This window comes from Excalfactoria chinensis, chromosome 9, assembly GCF_039878825.1.
Source record: "Excalfactoria chinensis isolate bCotChi1 chromosome 9, bCotChi1.hap2, whole genome shotgun sequence".
Taxonomy (NCBI): Eukaryota; Metazoa; Chordata; class Aves; order Galliformes; family Phasianidae; genus Excalfactoria; species Excalfactoria chinensis.
Window position 1 is genome coordinate 5,172,765 of NC_092833.1, and position 26,793 is coordinate 5,199,557.

General features: G+C 43.0%; 1 protein-coding gene across 14 annotated transcripts in view; it reads right to left on the reverse strand.

Moving 5' to 3' along the window:
- The window catches only part of DOCK10 (dedicator of cytokinesis 10), a 135,934-nt gene that overhangs the window by 94,880 nt on the left and 14,261 nt on the right, over positions 1 to 26,793 (reverse strand). For 6 of the 14 annotated variants that reach the window (XM_072344248.1, XM_072344250.1, XM_072344253.1 and 3 more), the window contains exon 1: positions 21,922 to 22,292. The exons of 4 other annotated variants lie outside the window; for them this stretch is intronic. In XM_072344248.1, the coding sequence (XP_072200349.1) occupies positions 21,922 to 22,086 (165 nt within the window). In that variant the 5' untranslated portion in view covers positions 22,087 to 22,292. Of the gene's footprint in view, positions 1 to 7,143; positions 7,285 to 21,921; positions 22,293 to 26,793 lie in introns of those variants that run through there. 4 more of the 14 variants (XM_072344261.1, XM_072344256.1, XM_072344252.1 and 1 more) reach the window with 3 other exon arrangements.

Here is a 26,793-nt window from a genome sequence, read left to right on the forward strand (position 1 = left end):
CTTCACCAATCACCGTACAAATCCACCTTCTGGAATGAGGCCCACATCGTAATCTTCTGCTCCAGATACAACAGAACTATTTTCTCACCAATAATGACCCAAAATATCCACATATTATTTTACATAAACAGATACAGCACATGGCCTGCCTCCAGCTGCACAGACATGACGTGCTGATTCTAGTGCACAGCTTTTCATCAGAATTATAGGATAAAATGACTTAAGTATCAGCCTCCTGAAGTCATATTTCTGTGAACACTCATTAAAGGAGGAAATGATGCAACTGAGACTAGCAGTCTATGGATAGTCACCCCAAGCACTTCCTCATTCTAAAAATAAACTACACTAAATGCTAAGATTTTTCTAATGCTTTAAGATTCGGTGTCTGCTTCCCAGATGCCAAATTCTGAATATCTGGAAGTTCTGAATTTATTACAGATGTCTAAATAAATTTCTTCCGTTAAAGTCCTCACAAAAGAAAGAAGCAAATGAAAGACACAGCTAAAGAGAAGATAAAGAACTTAAGCTGATGGGCTCCGATTACCTGAACAAATATACCTTCATGACAGGAGGATCCTCTGTGTGTTCTTAAAAACCTGAAAGAGTTGTGATAGAGATCGGCCAAGGTCAGGCAGGACTGATTTTGTGTTTCACCCAAGTTATGGCTCGTCTAAAACCACAGTTCATTTCATTTCATTTCATTTACCTTTGAGATACTGAAAAGGACAGGCTTACAAGACAAAGGGCCATGGACAGAAATAACAGCACCTTTTTTTTTTTTTATAGATTTTTCAATGGTATTGTTAACCAAGCCCACACCTACTAAAACTCAGAGTGGTAAATTAAGTTAATTCCTGAAATGGCATCACTGTAAACTGGTTTTCAGACTCACGTTCCTCCCTTCCTGTTAATTTTATTCCACCAGGGTGGGCCAATTTAAATTAAGCATTTCTTGGCCCAGCTGTTAGAACCAAAGCTTAGTAAGAGCCAGGACTCTGTGACTTTTGGAGGAGGTGCAGATTATGGGCTAGATTAAACCTTCTCTCCAGACTTGCTGACAACACAGGCTGCAAAGAAACTCTGATGAATGTGAGCCACAAAAATCTGAATATTCACAGAGCTGCAGTTGAGGCTCGATGACTGTTCATGTTTTACAGAGTCACCAAAAACTGACTTTTGTTGGAGCAAAGTTTGTACCAACGTTTGTACCAACTTGCCATTGGGAAGTACAGCAGTGACCCAGGGCACACCAGTGACTGGGCACGCACTTCCCCACTGGATGGACATCTCAGTGCTGTAGGCTGCTCAGCTGCAGAGACAGGCACGTCCCACCAGCTCGACCTGCTCTCACTCTGCTCCCAGTTCATCCCACACCTTGCTGTGGAGTTATTAAACCTTTATGGAAAACAAGTACTGCATTTCAAGAGCAGGAGAAGAAATTCAGAGTATGCAAAAGGTAAGCAGGGAGATGCCAGGGAAGCACAGCCAGAACTAAGAGACAGACAGTCCTTCCTTTTATAGCAGACCTCACAATTTGTATGGTTGTTTGGCCCAGTATGCAACTACTTGCAGTCAGCAAATTCTCTGGTCATGTCACAAAAGCTACAACTGGCTCAGTATGTGATCCGCAGTCAACAAATTTGTTAAGATCAGTTCTACAAAGACAAATTTAAGTGACAACTCCTCCCTCCTACTCCCCAAGAAGTTCACTTGTCAGGTCCAAAATGTTTGATTCGTAATGTCTTTCACCAAAGCTTGGAGAACTGTACTTGGAAGGAATCCAGTCAGCCTTTCAGAGCTGCACAGCATAACTGATATACTCTTCAGTGGCAGCAGTGAGGCTGACAAGCCAGTAAATTTCATTAAAGGGATTGCCAGTTCCCACACGATTCTGCTACAGAATAAACTGCAAAGAAATACAAAGATCCAACTCCCTTAAATTCTTAGCAATTCAGGAGTTAAGTTTCCAAAATGCTATAGAATCTATTAGCTTAAGGAACACAAAAGCAATGAAACCTACAGAAGACACTGGTGAGAAGTGGGAAAGTGAAATTTTCTTTCACTGACTTCTCTTTATTCAAAGAAAATTCAGACTGACACCAATCAGGGATCTGCCTTACTCAGTCTGACTTATCCTGTACAAGTACAGCTACGGATGGGATGAATTCTAATCCCTTACCTTAGAAATGATCATCACTTATGGATCAAAGTCTATAAGGCTCGACTGTGCCTACTGTCCAGCTACAAAAGATACTGTAAGAGAATGCAGAGTGCGTTTGAAAAGTGGAAATTTCCCTGCTGAGAGCTAACCCTGCCCATGGCTGCTCTGGCTGCTGCAGCCAGCTGCTGCCTCAGTGGTGCACACACACACGCACACGTAACTGCTCCAACAGGCTGACCAGTAAGCATTGCAGCAGAGGCACCCCAAACCACAGGGACCCGTTTCTCAGACATGTCAGTGACCAACTTCTTGCAATGCCCGTTACTTCTCAAATTACAATTAATTGTTGCTTTCATTATGAATTCTGAGAGCACCAGGCCTACTAGAGCTACCATACGAATGGTTAAAACCTGAAAGCCACACAGCACTGTCAGTGCAGCGAAGCATCCGTGGGGGGCTGGGTGTCATGGTTTTGCAATTTTGTAATTTTGCTATCAGTATTCCACATCATAACATCATGTTAAGCATCATGGGTGCCGGTAGATTTTAGGGTAACCCGTGACACTGGGTCACTTCATGCCGTGCTCCACTTACATATAAGGATTTCCTGAATTCTTTTTTTGAGCCACAAGTGCTTGTTTGCTACAGTAATTTCTGAATCCTGGGTGCATCTTCAATGGTTAGCATTTGAAAGATTAAATAAAGCTACCAGTATAGTCTGCAAAATATTTAAGGTCAAAAGAAAGAAGCCAACTTGCCTCCTGTCCTTGCACAGCAGCTGAAAACCCTTTGTAGGAAGGAGAGCATCACTACCGTGCCACTAACAACACGGCCTCCAAACTAACTGCCACATCTCTTAAAAATGTCAAAAAAGACCATTTCTAAATAGTAAGTACTTCTAAAGCCCAGACCAAATATTTGTCCACAGGTCACTTCAGGGGAAAAACAAGAAACTTGTGTAAAACACCTTAAAGTTGCTTTTACATTTAATTTATGCAGCCCTTTAACTTGGCTCTACTTGGCCACTTCATTCCCCTTACCTGACCTTAGCCAGAAAAACAGCACAATTAGAGCAAAAAATGGTTTTCTTCAAAGCTGAATCAATTATTAAAGAAAGACAAAGGTGTCAGATGGGTAGGACTGCTGTGTAAGGAGGTTGGGAAGGTGGGATGGGAACTGGGGGGATGCAGGGGAACCCCCAAGAGCTACAGCCCACGGAATGGGGAAGGAGGTGTGAGCTGTCCTGCTTGGGCAGCACAGAGGGGATTCTACTCTGTAAGCAGCACTTGCCAGTCATGTCTGCTTTTTCTAGTATGATCTCAGTTGAGTAGACTCATGATTGCAAAGAGGAACATGAATGAAACCACCCTGCAGCCTGTACAGAGTGGGTTTGTCCAAAGCTTCTCATCTTCCACTGCAGTTTACACAAACAATACTGCATGTGTGCTGAGAAAGGCACCCAAACACTGAAGTCCGTAGAAAATGTACATGGAAAAAAGATGCTCCCAATTTTTGCACTTAAGTGCCAATCAAATTGCCTTCATAGTAAACATGGAAAAGCAGCTCTGACAGCCACAGCACGTTCACAGCGATAACAGCACTGGTTATAGTAACATAAATCACACCAAACCAGTTCCTTCCTTCAGTCTGAATTGGACAAGTGAGGGAGATGCAGTGATACACATGTAGTAGTCTGTGTACAGGTTGAGGGGAAGTTCAGGAAGGAAGATGTAGCAATGACACTGCAAGGCTATTCTCCACCAGCCACATCTGGCACAATCCTGATGCTACAGCAGCTGTGCAATCTACAGAACAGCACACAGTCCTGAACCACCTTTCAAAACCATTTTAATTTACTTCAGAAGTAAAGGTTTCTTTTTCGTTGACTTTTTAAAGTCTGTATAAGACTTTTTCTTGTCATTACTTTGTTTCGCAGTGAATATTTAGAACCCAAAAGAAAGCTCTGATGTCTGTTCATTAAACATGCTCCGACACTAAAGGCTTTGATCACAGCTGTGAACTGCATGATGAAACTGCAAGCCAGCGCACAATAGTCACCTACATTGGCCATTTTCACTTAAATACTAAAATTTAGATCTATGAAGTCCCAGATTTGGAGGCTGAACAAACATTTCTGAAGGGTGCTCAAAGACTCCAGAAATCCCTCAGTCAAAAAATCAAATCCTAGATGTTTGCATTAACTCTAACTGAACTTTTCAAAACTAACACTTGATTTCTAGAGTGAACTTTGCAACATGTCAACATCCTACATGACAGACATCGTATGTGCTGTCCCTGCTTCATTACAGTTAATAGATATCTCCCTTTGACTAACTACACCACGGTTTTATTTATCTCTTCAGGAATTAGATATTTTCATGCTACCTATCTGCCCAAATAATCATGTCTGTATTTCTACTGAGGATTCATCCATTAACAGCAATATCATTCACACATGATCACCATAAACTCAGCTCTCCCACTGACATGAATTTATAATCATTTCACTGACATCAACCACCCTCCCAATCAATTAGCTACCAAGTCACTCACATGCACAATGTAAATGAGAACGTAATCTGCTCAACCACATTAGGCTCCATCAACAATCTATAATCAATTAAAACTAATCAGATTATAATTAGTCTTACAAAAGAATTTTTCCAGCAAATAATACAAGTTCACCTACAGAAAACACAGGTCTAGCTATGCTGTAGGAAGAAATGCTGCCTTTGAACAAGGACCCCCATCCAGAGGCCACGGGTGTTAACAGCACTGTGAGACTTGCAGCACTGCTGGTACCACTGCTGGTGAACACAGGAGTGAGAAGCTCCTGGCTTGGTAACAAGGAGTGCCCATAGGCCAGCAATTTAATATGCTCCAATTATGAAATATTGGGTAGAATGACACGGGTCACAAGCCACAAGAGCAGAGCCAAGTGTGCTTGTGTTTCCCAGGGGCAAAACATGCTATTGAGAAATCCATCCACAGAATAACATGACACAGTGACCCCATCTCAGTCTATTTTCTGTCTGAAAGGAAATAAAAACAAACAGATTCCCCTGAAAACCCAACTTATATCCCTCGTATTATAACAGCCAGACACTTTGCAGAAGTGCAGTGCACTGCCTGCAGGCAGGCTACTGATTTATTGTTGCTATTTGGGCTTTGTTTTATTTCTAACCACGCTTTCCTGCAAGCCTTCAACCACTTCTAGGGAGCACTAATCACATAAGATCAGGATCTGTACAACAACAACAAAACAACCAGGATTTATCGGTACAAGTCAAGTGGCACTGTCTATGTCCTAACAGGTCTTGTGAGCTGCCAGGGTTAGATGCTCTGACCAGCAGCATCAGCCTTCATTCACAAGGACTGAGTACATGAAGTACAAGCTTTTTAAAAAACAAAACAGGTAGACTGGTAAAGACTAATGAACTAACTAATCACCATTTAACTCCATTTATTGTGACAAAACCAAGTAATTATCAAGGGAAAATAGGCCTCCTTAAAAGCTTAGTCAAGGAATTTCCTAAAATATCAAATGCCTTCCAAGCACACAAGGATGGCTATTTGTTGTTGTTAACTCTCAAGAATATTATGTTTTTCAGATATGTAACTCTCATTCTACTGAACTTTGGAGTCAGTTTTAAGGAATCAAGAGCAGACTCGGACACCTTGAAATAGTTAGGTAAGTTTTCAGAGGTAAGCACTCAGCTGCAATGCTTTCAGCCCAGAAGACTGAAACACTCAGCCCTTTGGAAAACCCCAACAGCTATTTGGGGGACTATCCAAGCTGGGGACTTCAGAAAATCTAGTGGTGTTTGAGAGTTAACTTCAAAACCTCTCCTTGGCATCTCCAACTGTACGACAGCAGGAACTACACTGTAAAGCAGCTGTGTCTGAAAGATCCACTTCCATATAAAAACAGAAATCCAAAATGGCAGCTGGTCACAAGCAAAACACAAGGACTTTCCTACTCCATGTATCACAGGCCATCCCAACTTATATGCTACTAAATGCTACAATTGCACATATACTTTCCTTCTTAAGAAAGCTAATGAGAATATTCATCTGTCTCCATATCATCATCAGGGAAACTATTAAACATTCGAAATCTTAAGTAACATCCCAAGTTAAGAGAACACACTGAAAAACAGTGCTTGCTTAAGTCATCTTGCAGAAAGGTTCTCTGCATTTTACCTAACTTTCCTATAGTTTCATTTTTAGTTGAGAAAGTTTAGGCACAAAATAACTAACATGTGCCACACCTGGGGTTTCAGAAAGTGCCGTCCCTGCTCAGTGCCACTGTTTGCCTTGATGGGGCAGAGCTTTGCTGCAGCTTTCCACCAAAAGTGCTGGAGCTTTCCCCTATTGCTCGTTGCAGTAGGACAGAGGCTTTCTCCTGCTCCTTGTCTCCACAGGCACAAATTACACAAAGCAGACTACAGAGCGTGAAATGACCCTGAAATCACACAGAACTTTCTACTCCAGTGGCACCATTATGGATTTTCACAGAACTGCCAGGCGTTTGTTACCAGGCATAGAGACACCATCACATTACGATGCTGTCAGCATCCATCTGATCGACAACATAGAATCGTTAAGTTGGAAAAGACCTCAAAGATAATCTAGTCCAACATCCCACCTACAGCCAGTATTGCTCACTAAGCCATGTTCTTCAGTATCAAATCTCCATGATTCCTAAGCACTTCCACGGATGGCGACTCTGCCACCACCCTGGGCAGCCTGTGCCAGTGCCTCAACACTCTTTCCAAGAAGAAAAACGTGATGATACCTTGTTTTCCTGAAGTAAACTCCCTGAACTCTGCATGCTTCAGTCTTACAAAAAGTAATCATTCTACTACTTACCTCATCCTCTACACACACCAAAGAAAAAGTCCTGCTCTTCCCTACTCCTGTTTGACCTCTAATCTGGTAACAATTCTGTAGTAGAGATGGAAGCACAGAGGAATACTCACGCAACTCAGCCTTTGCATTTCTCCTCGATTCACTCGCCTAATGGTCTTTCTCTTCTTCCGCAGCTCACTGGGCTCCCTTCTGAAAACTCGTCCTCGAAAGCTCATTGTATCAGTAAGAATTCAAGCGGCAAACAAATTGCTCTTAAGAAACTGCACCCCTGTAACCTCTTTGCTTCAGCAGCTTCAGTGCAACAAATGAAAGCTACTGATACCACTCAATGGGGAAGTATGGCTAAAACTTGCATGCTGTATCCACAGAAACTGAAGAGAAAGACGAAAGCCTGCAATAACTCATTTCTTCCTGTGAATAATGTTCTATTAAGGCAACAGTGTCTCATTAAACCATAAATACACCCTGCCCCCTTCCCCCCCCCAACTCTTATGCAAATCAGAATAGGAAGTTGTAGGAAAAAAGCTTGCAACTGAACGTCTGCCTTTGCCTCAAAAACCATTACATCCTTTCTCCTCCCCGATTCGAAAGTTGAAATGGCTGCACTCTTCTTTCATGCGCACGTATGACTCCAAGCAAAGAAGCTCCTTATTAAATGGTGATCTGCTGCAGCACTAGTAAGCAGGCTTCGGACACAGGCCTGGCAGCGCACGTAGGTGCTGCTCAGACCTGGGATCTGCCTTGCTCTGTATCAAGGTAACAGTTCCCCTTTCAAAGCAGTGCAAAATATCAGGAAGAGGAAGCACTTTGCAAACTTACACATCTGCAGTCAGCTGCAAAATGGAAAAAAAAAAAAAAAAAAAAAAAATGGGGTAAAGTTCAAAATACATTTTGACTTGTAAAACCTGGTTTTGTAGTCACCTGCTCACCATGTATCTGCCTGGAGGAACCAGCACGGCAGTGCCCAGGAGCCATTGGTGCAGGTCCCTCAGGGCAGCTCCAGGCCCTCAACCCTGCATGGAACAGGGCAGCCTGCCCACTGTTGAGGTGGGAGGCACCCAAGGTCAGCTGTCTGCAGGCTGACAGGGCATAAAGGTCTTACAGAACCAAACAAACCTCCTCAGTGCCCACACATATGCATGCACACACGGCCCCTTTTATTCTCCTTTGTTCAGCAGAGGGCTCAGCCTGCTGGGGTAGCAGAGCTGCATTTCCCTTTGCAGACCATCTTTGTGGGATGTCCATTAGTCTTATGTTCAATTAATCATAGTCTGCATAACCAAGAGAATAAACCTTTTTTCTACTTTTTCATTCCAGACATTTCACATGTTAAACTATAAGCATTTTTTTCTTAACTAATTTCAGGTAAGTATTCAGAGATCTGCAACACTGCCCTGAGTGCTGCCTTTTTGTTGTTGTTGTTGCTTATTTTTTTTCCTCTTTGAGCAAATAACTGGGAATTCCAGCAACTCTTCCAGGAGTTTTTCAACATTAGTAACATTTGATCCATGGTAACAAACCTCTGCAAAATTTCCATGTGGCTGTTCAACAGGCAGGATGCCAGGGCCTGGTCACACAGCATATATAACCTGAGCACTGCATGAACATATCCATTCCATGATTGCTTTTGTCTTTCTACTTTTGAAGTACAATACACAAATTCCATGAATTAAAAAACCAACACTGTCTTCATCTCTCAGCTTTGTGCTTGAGATCATCATCTCATTGCAACTGAATGTCAGCAGTCATACAGCAGGCTGGTAAAGACAGATTTCACTGTGCTCCTACTTAGCGGTGAAAAGCATTCATGTCTGGCACTAGAAAATAGAAAAGACAGCAGAAGTCCTCTGCCAAGGTATGCAGACATTTCAAGTGGCTACCAATATAGAACCACAACACTAACCAAGTTGGAATCACCCTTGTTTTCTTTCCAAACACCACGCTATCTTTACCAAGTCCCAAGTGCCTCTCATCTAACATAGTGAATGCAGCTGCCAAGATAAAAGGTCCTTGCCAGAAGTTAAATTTAATGCTGGATCCATCAGCCCTGCTGACTTAACTTTAAGCAGATATCAATTCCTCTCATAGGCTCCACAGCGTATCGACTCCTTTCTGTAACTTGAGTACATGCAGCAATCTCCAGCTCTCCTTCCCTCAGCCTCCTGCAGCATTGCCTGCACACAGGACAACAGGCACCACTTGGTGAGGGAACCTGGCAAAGACAAGTCCCTTAAACCCAAACCGTGCAGCACAGTGCCAGGCTCTGCCAGTGAAAGGCTCTCTGCTGTGCTTTCTGCCTCCAGCACTGCTGAGGAGCCCTTCCAGCGCACCTTTCCTCCAGACAAGCCATCACTGCTTACCAAAGTTTTGATGAACTTTCATTACTCCCAAATAATATAAAAGATGAACTTGGGTTCAAGTTTCTGGATGGTCCAAATCTAATTGACTTCACTATCTTTTGCCCAGCAGATTTTTCAGTCCTCGTGTTATTGAAACTCATTTACTACCATTTCTGACAGCTTGTTTGTCAGACTCCATGCTGAAGGCTCTCAGCACTGTAATTTCCCAACACCATGGCATTTAAAGGTTGAAGCAACAAAATAACAAACAAGCTATAGTATTCACACAGCGATATAAACAGAATTAATAATGAACAACTACAAACAAAGGCACCACTTTCTTAGATGTGTTTTGAAAGCATAACCCTCTGCACTCGTAATGGGGGCTAATATCCCCAGCCATCTAATAACGCTGCGTCCTGTAGCAGAAACGCAAAGCAAGTTCCTACAGCATAGCTGTTAGCGTCCAGTGCTTTTGACAGGGGATCACAAATTCTCTAATAATTCTTTTCTTCTGCTTTCCTACATTGCCTCTGTACCTTCCGCCCTCTTAATTTATTGCTCTTTTAAATCTATGCACTGGGATGCTTCACTGACTTCAGCTTGAATCTATGATACACAGTGATATGCAGAAATGTACTGCTGGACAAACTAATCCACTGGTACAGTATGCCATTCATGCTTGGGTAAACTAATTTCACTGGAGCTTATCAAGCAGCCCTATAAACATACAAAAATTCAGTTCCAAATGTATGTATCTTCAACTAACATAGAAGACAGTTTTAAAAAGGCAAAATATTTGATTTGCTGAATATTCTACTTGCAAATACTGAATTGCCAGTACTGCCCTCCTAAATGATGTAATCTTCTTCTCCCACCAAGAAGGATCAAAATTAAAGCAGCAGTTTATGCAAAGATCAAATTCATAGCAAGTTTTGGGGAATGCATAATTCCCTTTGGCTCAGTGTTTCTGTCCAGGAGGAATGCTGACATGCACAAACACAGTGTAAGTCAATAGCACAGTCTTGACTTATGCTCACGTATACATAAATAACTGCACACCCACAGTCACTTTCATGGTAGTATTGCAGACTCAGAGTTTTGCCAATACTACAATTACATCACTAAAACAGGGAAACATGGAGAATCGAATCAGATGGGACAACCTCCAAGAAAGAAGCACAGGAGAGCTCAGAATAAGAAGGCAAGAAAACAAATACAGAAGAGCAGGTGCTAACCAATAAGAGGTAATGCTTGAGCAGCCGCAGGTGCTCTAAGCATGCATCGAGGTCCATTACAGAGGGGAAAAAGCTTCACCACCCCCGGGACGTTATGTAGCCTGTATGGGTTTGTGAAGGCACGTAAAAACTGTATTTCCTAAAAAGCTTCATATAGCACAGATAAAGTGCATTACTGTCATGAGATCAGAAATAGCTTTTTGGTTTTGTTTTGCATTTTCTTTCTTGTGTGGTAATTTTTTTCCAAAGTTTATAATGGTAAAAGTACACATGAACAACCTTTTTGCAGGTCATTCTGGTATTGAATCAGCTGGAAGAAAGTTACATTGTTTTCTAAGAAATCTGATTCCAGGCACAGTCTAACAAGCTGAAACATCAACCTCTGCATATATAAAACACGCTTTGTGAAGTCACTGAAGCAGCTGATACTTGCATTCTGCCTACACATCTACACACAGACAGCTCTTAGCAGACAAAGGGCTGCAAATCTATTATGGAAAAAATGACATCAGCAAACAAGGTGAGCTCTCCAAGGCAGGGTGGCAGCATCTCTTCATAAACATCCATGAGAAGAAGCCTCTTCTGTTTGCCAAAGCTCTGCTAATAAACCTTTCCAGAAAACAAACCCCAGTGTCAGCAGCTGCACCTACATCAATCCATTTCTGCCCTTCTGGAGGCTCTGTCAACCATTTCAGCCATTCCTCTGGACCCTTTACTTTCACCTCCTGTCCTGGATATCAGTGCACCCCACACAGAGCAGACCTTTCTTAAGCTTCTGTATTTAGAAAAAAAAATCTCCAAAAGCTCTGGCCACATGTGTGTGCATTTAGCCCTTCCACTTTATGACAAGGCTTCTACCATGCAACCCCCCGAAGAAGACGTTCCCAAAAGGAGAATGGTTCAGCAGCTTTTCAAGCTGCAAAATCCCCTGCACCTAGCAGAAAGCTAGGATCACAAATCTCATCCCTCCTGCCACTCCTTTCATGCCTATTCCACACTCTTGAGACAGCAGTTCTTGGCAAAGCCAGCAGAGCCCTGTGCCACAGTGCTGTCAATTGCCCTTGTTGCACATCTGAGTCCCCAGAGCACAGTGAGCCACAGACTTTTACGTAGCACAGCTGAGAGCCATAACCATGGGCCTCTGCTCCAGGTATTTTTGCTCAGGTTGAATAGAAATTGGGCTACTCTTATTTGAGCAAACAAAATGCTTCCTTTTACATCAGCAGTCAGGCTGGAAGAATGAACTTTCCATTAGCAATGCTGTCCTGCTGATGCATACAAAAACAAGATATGCAATTACTTTAATTTCTTCTTTAGCTTGATGCGTTGGGAAATTCCAAACAAACATTACCCTTTTGTTTTCATCTACTTGGACTTCAATCAGCCCTTGATAAGAAAACACATAGCGATGAAGGGCTATAGAAGGACATTAAATAATTTAACCATCTAAATTTACTATCTCCAGACATGTTGCTGCTGCCGTGTTTTTTGGCTTCCACTGGGTGTTTTTCTGATTGTAATTCTAATATTTGCTATTTCCGTCTATGCTACATTGCAGAAATGATTATTCTTTTTCAGTCTATTTACAAAGAAAAGCTCAGCTTCAACAACATCTGGTTTACAAAGAATCCACATTTTCACCCAATTTTCCAGCTGGAATAGCTGAAGCAAAAGGAGGTCAGGAAACTCATTTAGTCAAGGTCAGAATCACCATCTACAATGCCACAAACACTCGTGCATATATACATACATACATACACTTACTGTATATCAAGCAATAAAATATCCTTGGATTTTCTCCATTGTTTTCTCTAAGTACTAAAACACTCTGCTTTCTGTACATATGCAAGCTGACAGTACAACTATTATTGTATTTGATATTACATACCTGTAGCATAAATTCAGTGTTATGAACTGCTGTATGCCATCCTATCTCCTAGTGGTATCTTAAGCAACTAAGAAAACATGTTACTTCATCATTTGGGTCCTACAGTTGAAAAGTAAATAATGGCATTTTGGAAGTGAGAAAAAGTAGACAAGTTTCAAAGAACAGATCAGCAAGATTATTCTACTTCAGGAAAAAAGAAGAACGGATCAAAATCCTGCAAGTCACATCTGCATTAGTTTACTCTGGCAGAGGGAAAGAGAAAGAGGCATCCTTTGACATTCCCTTTGTCTTACCCAGTCTTTGGCAACATGAAGTAGAACAGTGAATTCTAACACCGCCAACACTTGAGAAGGTATTTGTCCTTTTGACACAACTTTCTGTACTTTTGGAGAAATTATTCACTTTTCCAGTCTGTTTCTCATTTCTAAGCTAAGAACTGCTAATCCTAATGGACACTTGTAACAAACATGCAATCTTCTGCCCTACCACAATAAGAAAACAAAAATTCTGGGAAAAAACAGAAGGGGCAGCGGTTGGGATCCCAGAACAAGCCTTGTGGTTTGTGAAAGCCTGTGTAATCAAAACTAAATATAGCCCCAACCTCAGCAATAAGAAATATAATCCATTAAGTTTTGTTCCCCCACCTAGCCCACCGTTCACAGCAAGCAGCAGCCAATAGATGTGCAAGGTATAGATTCATGGACAAGCTGCCAGCATCACCTGGTTCACAGGGGGAGCCCCACGCACAGCAGCAAACTACAACAACCTAAACCAATCCATTAAATCTACACAGACATAGGCTCTAGTTCTAAGCTTTCTGCTCCCAGTTGCTGCAAGGTAGAGAATTGAATCACAGCAATTCCTCCTCTTTTGCCTTCTCGGAATGGTTTTCTCTAACAGAATGAATGTCTGCCAGTATTTCTTCTCTTATGTTTCTCCCCACTCCCACGCCTAGCTCTTTGTGTCCAACATGCAAGTCCTCAGACCTTCACTCTTGCCTAACCACCAGAGACCTCCACTGACTACTGACAACCTGACTCTGCACCAAGTCTGTGGGACTTTTCTGTGTTTTGGAAATTCTGGAAAGTCCAAATACTTTTCTCTTCCCATCAAAATATCTGGAAAATCCTGACTCCGTGCACTGCTTGTGCTAGAAACAAAAGATATGGTCAGAAAATCAGAAGCTAAGAGGTTAACTTCCGATTCCCTGCAAATACACAGTACAGCCAGGCATTACCAAGTGCCAGAAAAGGATGTGGATGGGAAATAAAGCAGAGTTTGCTGCAGCTCTTCCTCACTTGGTTCCTTGTTCTGCTTGAAACACTGCAGACATGGCCTGACTCTAGGAGTAAATCCTTTGTGAAAACATTTCCAACAAATACAGTTGTCTTTTGAACGCATTTTATAAAAAAGCAATATTCAGCCCCTAATTTAGATTCTTCCTGCAGGCTCACGTAACTTAAAATTGCCCTTGATTCTGTTTTAAAAAGGAAAACTGACAAGCATTTTCCACATGCAAAAGCTTAAAAATATTCTGTATATTCTCAATACTGGTACAAACTATGAGCAAATTGCGACTTGGCTGAACCAGACACACCCCAAAAAAAAAGATGTGAAAAGGCTCCTTTGGCACCTGAGAGAATGGATTACAGATGGGGGAAAGCTAAGGCACTAGAAACAAAGAAATGGAGATCAGCTGCATGAACACCATTTCTATTATTCCCTTCCAAACCTCAAGCACCCAAAAGCAAGGAGACAGAGGCCCAATTTCAGGCAATGTTCTTTCTAGGAAACAGTCCTCCTTCATAAACCCATTAAGACCAGATTTGCTACAGAAAGAGCTGTCGGTACACATTTGCACAGTGCTTACTGATGGAAGGAGCCTCTCAAAAGGAGGATGAGCATCTGGTTCCAGGAATTCACGATTCAGTAACTCATCTCTGTAACCCATCTCTTTACTGTTATGTTTTCCCCTCTGAAAGATCTGATTTTAGCAGATAAGTCACCACCTGTTGAAAACGCCATTGCAGCACACATAAATGCCAAAGGAAAGTTGTCAGTGATGACATCAAGACGTTTAACTCCCAACATGCTGGTTTCATAGCTAATCACTCATTGACCCATCAAGGCCACACACATTTTCCAGTCCATCATATCTTGTAAAAAGAGGAACATGAAAGCAGCAAAGTTACGCTTCTCATTTGTTTTACTGCATTAAGTCAGAAATGCGTCCTGCTGGATTTACACATGTAAAACTGAGAAGTGAATTTGGCCGTCTCATCTTCAAGCAAGTATCAGTAGTAATAAAAAGAAAATGAGCACAGCAGTTGACAGATGAGAAGTAAGGAAAAACAAACACCAAGACATGAAGTGTTCTATCATTGGTTCCATACACTGCATTCAGTGTGATGCCCCAGGCATAAAGAAGTCTGACAAGCATTACAATGGCTATTTTTCATTGAAAACCACACACAGAGACTATTATGTTCTAAGCTAACCGCAAATTGGCAATAATTATTAACAGACTGCAACTGTAAAAGCAAGATATTGCATGCAAATTCTTTCTGTTCAGTTGGAACATAACATTTTGTTCAGAAGAGACACCAAATTAACAGGAAAAAAAAGGCACCTTTTTTTTAATATATATAAATAATACATACTTTTTTTTTTTTTTTTTTTAAATAAATAATACATACTTATTTATACAGGTTCCTGACTCTAAAATAAGCAGCCTGCAGAAGAATAATGGGATCAGCCTGCCAAGCTTCCTTCTGACTGAGGTTGTGCCCACACACACTGTTACCTCAGTGGAGGAGGTGCTGGGCCAGCATCTGAGCTTGTTTACAGTGGACCAGACATGGAATAGTGCCCCACAACATCAGTCTTGCCCCCCAGAACATCCTTAAGCAGTACACAGTGACATGCCTTTCCATGCTGAATGCTAGTCCTTCCTGTCCCAGGGTATGTTTCACCGCACTCACTGCTTCAGGCCATAAAACTTGGTTATTCCAGGCAGTGATTCAGAACCCAGAAGACAAGGAATGGCTCCCGCGTTTCCTGGGCACTCTGCTTTGCTTAGCTCTAGACATTGTGATGACACTGTGATCATTTCTGTGCTCCTGAGACAGCAGCACTGCAACATGCAAGAATTCAGTCTCCTGGGCACCTTGGCAGAGTTAATTTCTCATTTCACACACTGACAAAAGCAGAGCTGCCAGGTAGTGCTAGCTGAAAGGATCAAATGTGCTGAAGGGCTGCTAAGCCTTAGAAATGAAATCCTGTGTTCTGCCTTTATGGACCTGTCTTTGGTTAAGGCACCTTAAAAACCACTTCTGTTTGTCCACTTATTCAAGTTACTGGAGATACTGCAACCTGGAGCTCAATGGTAAGCACCCATAGACTGACAATAGTTGCCTAACAGTCAAAAAGTGGCCATGCCTTTCATTAGAAGCTTGTGCGGTGTGGGAAATGGAATCTAGAAGTCAGAATCTCGTGCGAGTTTTCAGAAATCAGGTGACAACTCTCCTGGGATGCAAAGCAAAAGATGTACAGGCTATCTGCACGACAGCATGTACAGTAACCCATGCATCATTTTAAAGCACAGATGTACTTGCAGTGCCTTGCACAGTTTATTATTATTATATATTGCATGTTATATATTGCAGCCTGGGATGATCAACAGCCACACAGGCTTGAAATTAGATGGTTCAGCAGTTGTTATTTGGGAAAGGGAGGTGCATGCAATGGCTTCTGTTGGGACTGCGGTGCATTACCCCACCTTGCAGCTAAGAGGCTGCTGGGGAGGCTACAGAGCAACAGAAGCTACGTAAGTTAAAACCAAACAATTATTACATACAGAAGACTGTGAATCACAGAAACACTCACAGAAACATCCCCCCTGCCCTCTTACGAGCAACGTAGCTTTGCTTAAGGTGAGTATCTGAACGTCCTGAACTAGAATTCTGATTTATTCAAATTAGATTTAAACCAAGTGCATTCAAATCGCTGTTGTAAAAAAGAAAATCCAAGAAGTGTTTTGTCACATGATATTCAGAATTCCCACCTAACCAGGAGGTGAATGGATTGCATTTATCCAGAAGTCAAAGCTGAAGACTTCCCCCACTTTGGGAAGAAAGTGCTGGTGGAATAGAAGGGAGAGAGAATGAACACTGTTAGAAGGACTAATGCTTACTGCAGAGCAAATCCAAAACTCTTAGTAACGACAAGCAGGGACAAAAAAGGGCTGTCAGCTGGAATATCTTGCTATGCCAACATATCACAGTAGTTACTTGCCCTCAAAAATCAAATCTTACCTAATTCAACAGCAGCATACCTAACTCATTTCAGGTGGGAAGGAGCAGCATTTTCCACTTTGTTTCTCTTATCTCCAAGTCATTCCCCCTCACACACACCCTTTGCCATGGCAGCTTTCCCCACTATGTACCTGTCCCTCAGCAGAGCTACCCTGCACCAGCCCTGCTCACTCAGCACAGCTGCTCCCAGGTAGATCAATATCCCCACATTTGTAGCCAAAGGCCTGGAAACAGATACTGGACAGCTATATGCATTTAGATCCAGATCAGCTGTACTATGAGATTCTGTCTATGCAACTGTGCAGAAAAAAAGCCAAGGCAGCTCTTGGTACCACAGTCATCAGCAGGTTAATGACATCAGGAAGCATGGAGCACGGATGGACACCAATACAGCTTCTGGAAGCAAGCGTTTAATCTATTTTTGAATCAACTGCAGCTTATTGTACCATCTCACCAAAGCTTGGACCGAGGACAGCACTGCACAGAAAACAAAAGCCCCGCTACCCCATGCTGCTGCTCACCTCCAGGCCTCAGCCCCTCCAGATGCAAATGCTTGCAGGTACCACCACGTAAACCCTGAGCCATGCTGGCTGTGTGCATGAAGCATCATGGGGCTATTGCTGTGTCCTGCTGGTTTACAAGTGCCCCAACCTACCACATGTGAGCTGGGATGTGCTCCTGTAACAGAGTTTGATCAGCATGGGATGACACCATTTAGCAGATGAAGCAGCATGCAGCTTTACAGCTCTCAGTCCTTCTTCATATACACTGTCACCCTAAACCACCCACAGAGCCCAGCCAGCAGACAAACAATGGCAAGATTTGCACACAGGCCTGATTTGGTATATTCTCATATACCATTATAAACAGTTTAAGGTTTTGACAACCAGAGACTACCCAATTCCAGAACCCCAGACCAGACAAGATCATTGGGATTTCTTTCTCAACTCTTTTGTTTTCCTTTGTAAAATGAGAATACTTCAGCCAAAGAAAAAGAATGGAGATGCAAAACAGCCAAGGGAAACATATAAGGCTGGCATTTGACACAGCCCATCAGAACCAGAGCCAGGCAGAATAACATACAACACCCCACAGATTGAACTGCAGCAGATGAAGAACACGCATGCACAGATTTGCTTAGAAACGTGCTTAACGTGCAGTGTGGCTGCTGATGGCCAAAGGCTGTCAGGTTGGTTTCTTTTTTTCCCTTTTTCTCCTCTTTATTCTCTTGGCTTTCATCAAGTCAGCTTCCTATAGGTAACCTTCACTCCCAAGAAGCATTCTGAGCACACATCTCAACTGCATAAAGCCACAAAGCCTTCATGAAGTACTCCTGAAGAGTGCCACTGGTAGAGACTTTTCCACATAGCTTTATGTTATATCCTATCCTACTATTCCTGGGAGGCACTGCTTACAAATGAATAGATTTCTTCTTTCACAAAAAGGGGGGAAAAAGAAATCCTCTTCTGTAAAAGGATGCTTTATTATTTTGAATGCACACACTTCATAAGCTGCCATAAGAACACAGTTAACAGATTCATCTTTAATTCCACATGCTATCATGCTAAACACATCACTGCAACATTAATAAGAGGTGAAAGCAGTATAAAATATCATTCCTCAAGTCAGAGGACCAATACATTTTTAAATGACAATAAAACTAAAAATGAAAAGCAGCTTTGCTAACCTGACAGCAGAGAAGCTACCCTGCATTTGTGCAACAGGAAAAGTTCTCATGCTTCCACTACTGAAACAGAGAAATTCTTGCAAGCTGTTTCTCTTCAGAGATGAAAAACTGAATACAAAGAGTAATATTGTCACCTTGCTGTTGCTGAATTCAAGCTAGCGTATCACTTCAAGTTACAACGTCTTGTTCAAAATGCAAAACATTTTACCATGTGTTTGTGTAGCTGGGTACCAAGGGAGGAGGGGGAAAATCATGCTTTGCTCTTATCTTCCACACAAATCTCAGCTGCCAAAGGTCATAATAAATCATGTGTGAAAAGAAAACAATAAGTGACCTACTAAATAAAGCTCAACTTCTTTTTCAGTCACAAGTTCCAAATGCAAAGTGTCATCCTAAGTGTTAGTCCTCTGTTTGCAAACAGTACCATGTAGCTCTAAGCTCTGTATTTTATTTCCTCAGGCATCTTCCCCTTCCCTCCTCCTTCCTTCCCCCCCCCCCCCCCCCGCCCCCTCAGAAATAGTATATACAGTCATTTGCATTCAGTCTGCAGAGGTTTTTAATATCTGAAGCCTCACTACCTCGTGGACTTATTTTGAAAACTAGCTCTTAAAGATATTTTCTTAACAGCACAGAAAATGACAAGGTGGTCTGTTAAATGCAGAACATATCAATTCCATTTACACACTTAGTTAGCAGCTATTTGGGTACTTATTTTATGTGTCTGGCAGCTGCAAGGATTCTGTCCAAAATGACATACCACAGTCAATGACAGTGGACTTCCAGTTATCTATCTATATATAACAAAAACATTATTGATCCTTTCCAATAAGTACTAGAATGCTAGGAATACCTGCTGTGATGCCTGCAACTTTTATGCGGTGATTACTGGGTGGTTGTTCAGCAACAGCTGAAATCTGTATTAGGGTCTCCTTTTGTCACCCACTGTACCTGCAGTGCCATACACTTATTGCAAGTATTTTAACTTAAACTGTTGCTCTCTGTTCCTTGGGTTCACTCTCTGTATCAAGGCAACATTTGGATTTGTCTTTTTTTCCCCCCACATGCAAACTTTATGAGAACACGCAGTAGGGTTGGGGACTTTAAAAAACAAAGCCATTCATAAATAGGACACAATTAATTATCCAAAATTGAAACTCCACACTCACACGCAGTAGGAGGCACACATCCAGTGGCACACCGGCTACTAAGATGCCATCAGGTGCTTCAGGGCACCTCAAGCACTGCATGCCAGGATCCTCCACCTCTCTGGGAGCACTCACTGCCCTCAGACCTGCAAACTCAGTAACCTCATTAGGATCAGCTTAGCTCCTGGCATCTGCACAAAGTGAATAATGATGTTTTGAACTAAACACTCTTCTGCTTGCCTACATAATTGCCTTACTGTATTTTCCAGACATAAACTTCCATGATCCATAACAGGCCAAGGGGAAAAATGGTTAGGAGTGTAACACATGCTTTATTAAGATGCAGTAGCCTCCAGTCATCCTTATCATGCTGCTCTTTCAAGTCACACGTGAATTTTAGTGGAAACGGGACAGATTATTTCTACTGCAGAAGTGCTCTGAAGCCAGCAGCTCTTCCCTGAAACACCTGCCCCAGACAGCAGCAGCCCCACAGCCAGCCGGGGCTGTTCATCCTCCCCTCCTCCAGGCAAGCTGGGGGAGGAAAGCAGCTCACACAGACTTCAGAAAGGGGCAGAACTCAGGTAGGAGGATCACCAGTGCATCAGCAGTTGCTGCAAGAAGCCCCCTTTTTTCTTGTGCCATTATTACAACAGGCAGATGTATCTGTGACCAAAGCCAATGCGTGACAGACCCTTTAGGCTATGGGGAGCCCCTTCCCATCACAGTGAGGAATGGTTGCTCAGAGCCCCCTCCCAGGACTTACACAGGAGCTCCACAGGCTGCAGACAGCCCACATTCAGCTTTCTGCCACAACCCCAACCTGCCCTTTTCTTGCAAGGGCTGAAGCAAGTTGCACAGATGATTCATACTCTGACATGCTACAATTTCTTCCAGACCTCTCTGAACTCACTATTCTTGAAATCATCACTGGAAGGGGAGCAACTATTTGTTTGAATGTGGTCGAGATTGCTTATTTCACTATTAAGTGGGGGAGTGGCAAAGTTTGTTTTATAGGTACTAGATTTTAAAGTAGGGGACAGTTGAACACCAGCTTCACACAATGATGAAACCCGCTGTCTCCCTCCATGTGACCAGTAGCTACAACCCAGGCACTGGGCAATACCCTCAGCTAAAAGTTAAAGCACACTTGGATCAGATCCTAGCTGCTATAGTTGCCATGACTGCAATACACACCTCTATGGGCAGCAAGGCTCTACCCAAACCACTGCCAGACCTCATGACAGCTATTAAGCTCTCTGATGTTACCATCACCCACTCAAGTTTCTGCCCTGTGTAGTACAGTGAGGTGTCAGGGGATGTAATCTGGACTTCATCATAACACCCTTTACAGAATAAAAAACAAATCCAAACAATTTCAGAAGCTCAAACAGCACACACGATTGCTCTGATGAGCTGACAAATACTATTTGTGACACCTTTGTAATATTTGCATCAAGTGAGATTTACACAGCATAAAACCACCACCACATCAGATGACCCCAGCCACTTCAGGGCCTGGTGATGCTCATTACACCTGTGTTCAGCAAGGAGCAGCAAGTGGGGTCAGTCCATTCTCCATTCTGAAACAATAACTTGTAACTACCTTATCACTTATCTACTCCTAATAAAGCTAAAGTGCTTTTTATATTCCAGCCACAAAATAAAAATGAACCCATTCCATCACGAGAGAAAACAACTCCCCAAGACAGCAAGTCTTTCAAGCCCTACTCTTTACTGAGGTAAGGGAACTCGCCCAGCCAGGAAGGGGGTGAGCCTGCAAACATGATCCTGCTGCAAACAGTTTGCAGCAAAGAAATGTGGGAGCTTATCTGCAAACAACTTGATATCAATTCCAGCCACATTTTGGGACAAAGTAAAGTTTTCTCTGCCTGTCTTCCCACTTTGGTTTTGTTTTTATGATGAGCAGACTTAGTAAACGTTTTCTAAGCTATCTGTTGTCTGGAATTTCAAGTCTGAGATAAAATACAACCACAATGTGGGCTCTAAGGCTGTTTTTACCAACAGCAACAAAATGCATCTGCAAATTAACCAGGCACAACCTTTACACACAGCCTATGTGCAGTTCACAGCTTCAGTTTGAGATTAAAGTAACAACTCAGCTGTGCTTGTGAACAGACAGCAAACCTACAGCAGAATGATCCACAGCTGCAAATAGCCTGTCAAGCTCTCTCTGATCGCACAGTAAAAGAAAACAAATCACATAGCATCTGTAATAATAATTCAGCAAACTCTGTCTGCTGATTAAAGTATACTGTACCATGATGATGAGAGTCCTGGGTCTGCTCATTTCCTCATCGCTGTCCAGTGGCAGGATTTCATGTGACAGCTCCTCTCGCCGTCGTCGCCTACAAATATGTGGACAGTTCCTCTGTACCACAGAACGAAAGGCTTGAAGCAGAACAATGCTGGCAGCACAACCCATATCTGCATCCTGAAGCCTACAATATAACTTCTATGCTTACGCTATGTTTGAAAAACAGTGGCTCCTTGTCCCTGAAAACAGCCTACAGTGCAGCTGCAGCCAGCTCGCTCTCCAATCGCTTCCTTGAGTTCTGATCATCTGATCACAACCGAATAGCTTGGATGCAGACAGAGGAAAGATCTGATCCACTGAAACTGAAGCACACGCAGTATTGTGATCCTTTCCTCCCTCTCCCTCTCTCTCTGCTTCTGAATTCACATGAGAAAATGCACTCCTCTTGTACAAAGAGCCTCCTCCTCTCATCCCACTTCCACGGAACTGGAAGTATTAAAATTCCAAGTTCAAACAAACCAGCTGTTTGCTGCACACACACCAACAACAACTGGCAGGAGCCCTTTGCAAACCCTTAAAAAAAGAGTCATGTGTAGCACAATAACAGCAAACATCTGGAAAGTTATTAGCTCTCATTATCAGCATGCTGTCTGTAAAGTACTTGGTGTTTTGACGCTGAAAACACTAAAGCTCATTGAGGGATTTGGACTGTAATCTTTTTGCTTCTTGCACTTTTCCAAAGCACAGCAAGCTCATTTGAGTTGTAAATGTAACAAGGGGGAAAAATATCTGGACTGGCTCATCCAGCTCATGTTAAAATAGCCGTGGCTGTATGAGAGCCAGCAGTGTTCAGCTCCAAAACGCCTTTCAATAGCATAGCTGTTGTGTGTTCCCACCCATGCATTTGTTCTGCAGAGTAACACATTTTTACATCCACACAGGAGGCGTTTGTTGAGGAGGGTCTCTGTTAACAGGGTCTCACAGTGAACAAACTACCAGCAACCATCCAGGAGTGCTAAGAGCAAAGTGTGTTTGTGTCCCATCCATGGGGATCAGGGCAGCTGCAGGCAGCCAGCAAGAGCAGCCCCTGCCTGATGAGTCTGTCAGAAAGCAGCCAGGGATGCTTAGAAACCATGTGACCAACCTGGAAACAGCGCAGGCTAATGGTGTGCAGTGTAAGGTACCAGCACTTGAGAGGAAGTTAATGCTAAATACATACACAGAAATGGATCTCTCCTACACGTTGTGAAAACTAAGAATTTCCTATAGGGCTTCCAGAGAAGCTGCTTTTAAGCTCATACGTATAACCTGATTATACGCGCATCCAAAAATGTATCTGCTGTACATTGAGAGGCTTTGACTCCTAATGAAGGTTTGTCATCAATTTCCATGCAGCCCTATAATGCTGCTGTTGTGCCACTGTAAGTAATGCTCCTCCTTATAACCTCAGGCACTCTGTGGAAGTATTTTCTTCTGGGTTTGATTATAGAGTTTAATTGCTTAGCAATCTGGCAAAAGACATAATTGTAATTAAAGCATTTGCCAGAAAAACCAAATGTCATTTAAAAGTAATACACTCATTGCCATTTCTTTAGAGTTAATGGCTTTGAGTGCATTAGAACAGTTAGCAGTACAACCCACACAGCTATAAAGCTCACCTGCCCTCAGATCTGCCCAACTCAGCCTTCACATACTCACTGATGTGCCCACCTCTACACATGTACCCCACAGAGCAGGCCGCGTGGCATGCTCGGTAGCTGGACTTGTCTAATGTGATTATACGGGCACAGTGGCACAGCTGGGCAAGTTCTGCACCAAACCAGCAGCCCTCCTGCTGCTACTGTTTACACTGCCATCAGTTCCTTGATGCTCCAGAACTGAGCCTGACACCTTTGTCACACAGAAGATGCACTTGGCAGCTGGGAGAGCTAAATTCCTGCCCTAATTCCAGAAGCATCAATACAGGCTTGGATAACTTCCTGCAAAATGTCTGCTGCTGGCTGTTATGGCAACTGCTCTGCTACCTTGGGGCTGTTGCACATCTCACATCCGCCTGTACAACGTCTGTACTCCCCAGTGCTCAGCTGGGAGGGCTGGCAGGGATTTCTATGACACTGGGTTTCCATAGCACAAATGACACGCACAAGGGATATCAACCCGGGGCTTGACCCAAAGCTTTGCATTGCTCTCAGTGAAGAATCCCATTCATTATTCTGTCTTTGGTTGAAGTTCTTCTCTGACGGTGGTCAAAGTGACTTCCTTACAATTATTTGTGCATTAAGATAGTATTAAATACAAGTAGGAATGACATGATCTTGGCAGCATCTTGTAGCAAATTAAAACAAGGCTTAGTCCAAAACCAAGTAAACTGTACAAGCCCAAGGCAGCCAAAACTGGCTTTCCAGGCCTGATGAAAACTCATGAACTGAAAAAAACAGCTACAGCACACAGGAAAAAACAACAAAACCCCACCAGCCTCTGAGGAACCAAAGAAATGAAAAACCAAACACTTTTGAATGAAATCTCATAGAAGCATGAGCTACCTTTGGATAGGAAACTTCCAAGCCCATGAAAAATGCCTGGAGCCCACCTCCCACATAGACTCGTTTTTCAGATGTAGGGGTCTCATTAACATACATTATGTTTACACACCATTAATAGTGCTAGTTACTCTTACAGTGAAACATCAAGCACTGTTTTGTGATAATTAGCACTTCTATCCACAAGCTAAATTCACTGAAACCCTCTGGGAAGCAAAATCCTCCTTTGTGCATGTAATACCACAGTTCCCCATTCTGAAACCTCTGGCAACAAGGCTGGTGCAGGCAAATCCTCATTCAAAGCCACCCACTGCCCATTCTCCCTCCACTCTTCACCACCACTCATTTTGGCAGCACTCAGGCAGCAGTAACCTCTCAGCCCCCAGAACAGGCTGGGAAGTGGACCACTAAAGGCATTGTCATTTGAAAAAGAAATAGCTGAAACACAAACAGGCAAGATAGTTCTTCTAACCCAGATGATTTCAGTGACCCAGTCCTCAGCAGCTCCAAGGGCTGGGTCTGTGCAGCAGCAAAGCTGTGCAGTGGCAGAAGTGGGTCACACTTGCCATGTCATATAAAGTCTGTGATAAGAAAGCAGAGTCCAAAGGCATCTGGATTCTTGAGCTAGCAACCATCCATCATCCAGCCTCAGCTTCCACATGGAAGAGATGCCAAAGGTACACCGACTTTGGTAGGAGCCCTGCAGCAAGCTGTAAACCCCTCGCCTTCGAAGCCTTAGCTTCTTTCTCTTCTGCAGCACTCTTGCAGGCTGAGAGACTTCCTAAAGGTACTATCAAATATTTTCTTACAGTTCTATTACACACCTCTTTAGCACCCCACATTTGTTTCCTTCCCACAAACTTTACACGAAGGGGGGGGAATTTAATCTGAATTTGTGCCATTTGAATGAAAGAAAAGTAGATAATCTGTCAATACGATGATCATCAGCCGAGAGCTTTAATCAGAAAACACCTGATGGAGGAGATCCTTCCCAAAGGAAACACTGACCTTTCCTGCCAACCTGCCACAAGGTTGCTCTCTCCACAGCAAAGAGAGCCCTCTGCCTGTAGCTGATCAGCCATGAAGATAGCATGCATATTTTAGTTATTTTAGTTCTCTGGAAAACAAAAGCCCCTCTACCTCTACATGACCTGTGCTGACGAGTTCTGCAGAAGCCCTTGAAGTCTGAAGATCCCTGAGCAGTCTGCTCAGGCTGGCTCTCCAAAGTCTCAAGCCAATACAGCAGAGACCCAGTTACAGCAAAACTGCAGGAAAGGCCTCACTCATAGCAGGAGTAGGCAAACATTTCAAGCAAGCTACAACAGCAAATGCCTCTCTACCTTGATGAAGGCCATTCAAATTTTGGTGAGCTACTGTCACCTCTCAGCACCTTACATGCTTCCAAAATAAAAGAGCTGACACATTATCTTTTAGCAAAGGGAATTTTCCTCAGACACATCAAAGGTCCTTGTCTGCAGTCAGTATTTGTTTTCTTAGAGGCTTGGAGGCATTAGCAAAGAAAACAGAGGGAAAATATGTACACAGCTCTGAAAGGCTCTCTTCACGCTTGGCTGCTTCAAAACAACCACAGAATCCTCACCAGCTCCCAAGGAATCAGAACCTAGACATACACTGAGATTCAGTCTTCATGGCAGTCTGCTGGATAAAATAAACTCATTAACACATCTCCTTTCTGATCAGGTTTCATGCCTGAGGAACAGTACAAACAAAAAGCTTTCAAGGAGCTTTTTGCAATGACCGTGTCCCCAAAGCAAGCAGCAGGACACAGCAGACAGACACCGTGCTGCAGGAAAACCTCACGGCACTATTTCCAGTACTGTTTCCCTACTCCCATCTGCTGCCAGGCTGTAAGAGGACAGGGGCCTGCCTGGATCCCTTCTAAGGAGCTGCCCCATCCTCTCCTCTAGCACCACCATGTCCCAGCACTTTGCCCAGCCAGGATGCTGTGTGTTGTTGGTCACGCTCTCATTTCAGAGAAAGGATATGCACTGTTGATTGCTAAAGCCACGAGTAACTTCAGTGCCTTCTCCTCACATGCTCTCTATCTGAGGGCATACAGTCATCTAAAAAACACTGTATTTCAAAGTGCTGCTTCAAAACACCAGAAGCACTGCAACCTCAGACCTGGCCGAGGGGCCTTCCCAAGGCAAAGCAGGTTCAGAAGGATACAAAGAGTTTTGCATTTCTTTAGTTTCCATCCTCCAGTGAACGCTTAGCAAACTGGGGAGTAAGCGTTCACTTTGCTAAACGGTCAGTGCATTTTCTGAATGACATACATCTTCATCTCAAAACCACATTTCCTCCTGCTGAAGCT